Raw genomic sequence first — 4,725 nt, 5'->3', positions numbered from 1 at the left:
TGCCTTGAGTTGGATTCCAGCCATCTTCCTATGTGGCTGCTTCATTGTGCAACCTTACGCAGGTGCCATGCTTTGCAATTCAAAGAGCAGCTGCATCTTGTTTATATAATCAAAATGAAGTCTGCCGTTTCACGGAGTGACAAAATGTTTTTCATTAGTCAGGAGGAAGTGATGTATTTTAAACATGCACTTGTTCACATCTGATTGGTTGCTCTTCAGGCAGGAAGTTGTCCTCAAACTCTTTGTAGTGGGCTTCCGTCTGACACTTGTGTCATGTGATTGGATTAAAAATATAGCTTTTTTTTCTGATATGAATGAATGTTTATTTCAATCTCCTCCAACAATTTGTACATCCATAACTAAACATGACTACAGTGAATATTTCTTCTTACATTGCACAGAGACTGAAAAGAGGCAGAGTGAAGATCAATTTCTGCCTCTTATTCCCACTTCCCCTATTTTCCTCAACACCACCACTGTTTAGTGGGAATATAAATACTCTTTATTCCCTTGAAAACAAATGTATTTGACACAAGTCAAGGTGTGTCATAGGCACCTCCCCACGCTGACCTGCCCCCACTGTTGCTTTATTAAAAGTCAGTTTTAATAAAGATTCCAGCGGCAGCCGTGACAAGTACGTGTGTGTGCCTGGCCGTTTGATAGAGACAGAATGCAGATGACAGCCATTTTACTCCTGCAGGCGGGAGGCCAGAATCCTCGAGTTCCAGTCCTGTTTGAAAAAGATCAAATGCTCAAAGGGAACAGCTGTGTCGCTGCAGACTCTCCAAATTCAACCACTAGATGGAAACAATAGTCCTGCACTCAGCACAAACACTCCTGCTTTCATATGCAGCAGGTTATTTTTGATTCTGTGGACCGATGTTTTTATTCTCCTTACGCTTACGAACCCCACTGTTCTGTGCTTTCATGCTTCATTGAGTCGAGATCAAGTGTCCCTGAGCAAAGCTGTTTGATATCCACCAGCAACCCTGCTGGATTAGCTTCCACAGTGAAGAATGGGGAAGGCTTTAATCTACAAGGATCCTTTATAGATTGATCTCGTATTGGATGATTCTGTTTGTTGGTTCACCTCACACATGACCACCTGTCTGATGGCCATTCTTACCACCAATACAGGAGCTAGTGCATGGTATTCTGGAGCGCAGTAGTCAGTACCAACCAAAAGTCACCCAAAGATGAAGGAGCAGTGAAACAGTCAACAGCAGGAACCAGCCAGATCATCCAACAGACAGCATGCATTCAATCTAGGTAAGATGGTGGAAAGGTTTTTAATGCTGTTATTGGTGCGTTTACCATTTGTAGCTTTGATCCCCAAAACAGCTGAGATTAAATTGTTTTTCCTCTAATGATACTTTTGTGATGACTTTTTTAAACTGCTATTTTAATCTTTTTTTTATGTACTCCAGACCCTCACTATACATAGTTTTGTGGCCAAGTCTGGTGCATAATGCATGATACACTGTTATTTTTAGTCATATAACATTTAATGTTTATTGCATGTTATTGCTATGGCTTTTTTAAATTAAAATACTGATTTTATTTCATATTTCGTGTTATTTGTATTCAATAGGACTGTCAATAGATGACATGGTGTTTAATCCCACCAAAGCAAAGTTAACTCTAGCATAGATCAAATCTTCCTTTAAGTTACATTTAGAACAGATTAAAATAGTTCACTCTGCTGTGCAATTACACGAGATTCAAGCTGTTAGCCATAATATTGAAGACATATTTCATCATCCGCCATCTTAATGTATATTTGTTAACGTTTGTCATCGATTTTTTTTTTTTTTGTGATTTATGTGCTGATGGTTCCAAAGTCCCCCAGTGACTTGGATGAGATGAATGTGCTGCTGCTGCTGCTGCGTCAGAACCAACGTGAGCGTCAGTCGCGCCTCCCCCTCCTCCCTCCTCTGTCTCCCCCAGACTCAAGCGCCTGTGAGCGGCTCTCCCACTCCAGTATCCAGCCTGAGCTCCGGAGGGCGAACAGCCGCGCGGGGACGCACCAAGCCTCCGCTCCAGCAGACGGATTTACACTTTGGAGCGTTTGTTCTCGAACACTCGCGTCGTTCTTGCCCCGGCTTCCGTCTCTCACGTTCAGCCTGTGGACTTTTGGATTATTCGGTTGAACTGAACTGAGAGTTGAACACTTGTGTGGCTCTCGGCAGTGACAGCGCTGCGACCCGCCGTCAGTATGTGGAAGTAACGGGACCCTCGCTCCGCTGTTTTCATGCCGTTTTCGCCCCCGACTGACTCGCTTCTAGGCTAAAGCATGGCTGTGGACGGCTGTCCGCTGAAAGTGGTGATATTCCTCTGGTGTCTGCTGGTGATCTCCGGCTCCAGCTTCGAGATCGGCTCCTACGAGCTGGAGCGCGGCAGACCGGCCAAGTGCGAGCCCATCGTGATCCCCATGTGCGTGGGGATCGGCTACAACATGACCCGCATGCCCAACTTCATGAACCACGACAGTCAGGAGGAGGCTGCCATCAATCTCAACGAGTTTGCCACTCTGGTCAACTACGGCTGCGATGTTCACCTCCGCTTCTTCCTCTGCTCCCTCTACGCCCCCATGTGCACCGACAAAGTGTCCACCTCCATCCCAGCCTGCAGACCCATGTGTGAGCAGGCCCGGGAGCGTTGCGCCCCCATCATGAAGACCTTCAGTTACACCTGGCCGGACTCGCTGGACTGCTCCAGACTGCCCACCAGGAATGACCCCAACGCCCTCTGCATGGAGGCTCCGGAGAATGAAACCAGGACGGAGGGCAAGAAGGGTGAGGGGATGCTTCCGTTGCCTCCTCGACCCAGGCAGCCGGGTCCCAGCAGCGGGCGTACAGTTGTCAACGTCGGAAATTGCGAGAACCCGGATAAGTTCCAGTTTGTGGAGAAGAGTCAGTCATGTGCGCCGCGCTGCTCCCCTGCTGTGGACGTCTTCTGGTCCAGGCAAGACAAAGACTTTGCCTTCATCTGGATGACAGTCTGGTCCATACTCTGTTTCATCTCCACCGCCTTCACTGTCTTGACCTTCCTCTTGGAGCCGCACCGCTTCCAGTACCCGGAGAGGCCCATCATCTTCCTCTCCATGTGCTACAACGTCTACTCCGTGGCCTTCATCATCCGTTCGGTAGCTGGGGCGGAGAACATCGCCTGCGACTGGGAGAACGGAGAGCTCTACATCATCCAGGAAGGTCTGGAGTCCACAGGCTGCACCATCGTCTTCCTCATCCTCTACTACTTTGGCATGGCCTCGTCCATATGGTGGGTCATCCTCACGCTCACCTGGTTCCTGGCAGCCGGGAAGAAGTGGGGCCACGAAGCCATCGAAGCGCACAGCAACTACTTCCACATGGCTGCCTGGGGCATCCCCGCGCTCAAGACCATCATCATCCTCACGATGAGGAAGGTGGCTGGGGACGAGTTGACCGGCCTCTGCTACGTGGGCAGCATGGACTCTGGAGCGCTGACAGGGTTTGTTCTGATCCCTCTCTCCTGCTACCTTATCATAGGAACATCCTTCATCCTCACCGGTTTTGTTGCCCTCTTCCACATCCGCAAAGTGATGAAAACTGAAGGCACCAACACGGAGAAGTTAGAGAAGCTGATGGTGAAGATCGGCATCTACTCCATCCTCTACACGGTGCCCGCCACCTGTGTCATCGTCTGCTACTTCTACGAGCGGCTCAACATGGACTACTGGAAGCTGAGGGGGCAGCAGATGAAGTGCGGCTCCTACAGCGGGCCGGGAGGGGACTGCTCGCTGCAGGCGTCCGTGCCCACCGTGGCCGTGTTCATGCTGAAGATCTTCATGTCCCTGGTGGTGGGGATCACCAGCGGGGTGTGGGTGTGGAGCTCCAAGACTCTGCAGACCTGGCAGGGCCTGTGCAGCAGGAAGGTGTCAGACAGGACTAGTAGCAGGAAGCCGTGCAGTGGCGTCAGCTGCAGCAGCACACACTGTCACTACAAGTCTCCTGCTGTGGTTCTGCACATGGCCAAGTCCGACCTGCACTCAGACAACCCCACACATGTTTGACACACTCATGCCCTGTGTACAGAGCTGCTACAGACTTGAAAAGAGGGACAGTCTTGAAACTCCTCTGCTGCTGCCAAGAGACTCGCAGGTACTGGACCAGAAACAGTGTTCGGGTTTTAAAAGGTTCAGTATTGCTTCTGTTCTGTCGTCCAATTCGCAAAAAAGAAAGAAAAGGCATTTTTCTATGAACGTGGGATGATAAGCTGTATAAATGTGTATAAAATGTTTATTTATTGTAAATATATTTAATTTAAGTTCACCTTGGCGGTCAAATAGTTGTTATAGGTCAAGGATATGATGTGCCTTTCATAACTGGATTTTGCTATTTTTGTTGGAGGGAGGTCATAATAAATATGTGTCAATTAATTCTGCTGTCGTCTTTTTGGTCAACAGGGACCTCTGCAGTTTGATAACTGTGCTTTTGACATATAGAAGCTTCAAAGTATGTGGAAAAGCATGCAGCATCGGTTTAAATTCAGAATATGAAACACATCCACTCCTGCAGTGGGATCACTGCAGTGTCGTATAAAGGAAATGCACGCATAAATAACCTCATATATTTATATATTATATGTTTATATTAACATATATTACCAATAGCTTCACTTTTACTAAGATCACGAGTGAGTGTTGGTCTAAATTAAACAATTTAGAACATGAATATTGTTTCTCAT

At 47.9% G+C, this 4,725-nt stretch overlaps 1 protein-coding gene across 1 annotated transcript; it reads left to right on the top strand.

Annotated features, from left to right (window-relative positions):
- The first annotated feature begins 1,999 nt into the window (after positions 1–1,999).
- fzd9b (frizzled class receptor 9b) lies at positions 2,000–4,404 on the top strand. Its single transcript, XM_053874043.1, has one exon. It carries the CDS (start codon positions 2,294–2,296, stop codon positions 4,049–4,051), a length of 1,758 nt encoding a protein of 585 aa, XP_053730018.1. The 5' UTR covers positions 2,000–2,293; the 3' UTR covers positions 4,052–4,404.
- Positions 4,405–4,725: the final 321 nt, after the last annotated feature.

Source organism: Synchiropus splendidus, chromosome 8 (assembly GCF_027744825.2).
Source record: "Synchiropus splendidus isolate RoL2022-P1 chromosome 8, RoL_Sspl_1.0, whole genome shotgun sequence".
Classification (NCBI taxonomy): Eukaryota; Metazoa; Chordata; class Actinopteri; order Syngnathiformes; family Callionymidae; genus Synchiropus; species Synchiropus splendidus.
Note: the sequence above shows the minus strand (reverse complement) of the source record. Positions and strands in the feature narration are given on the sequence as shown.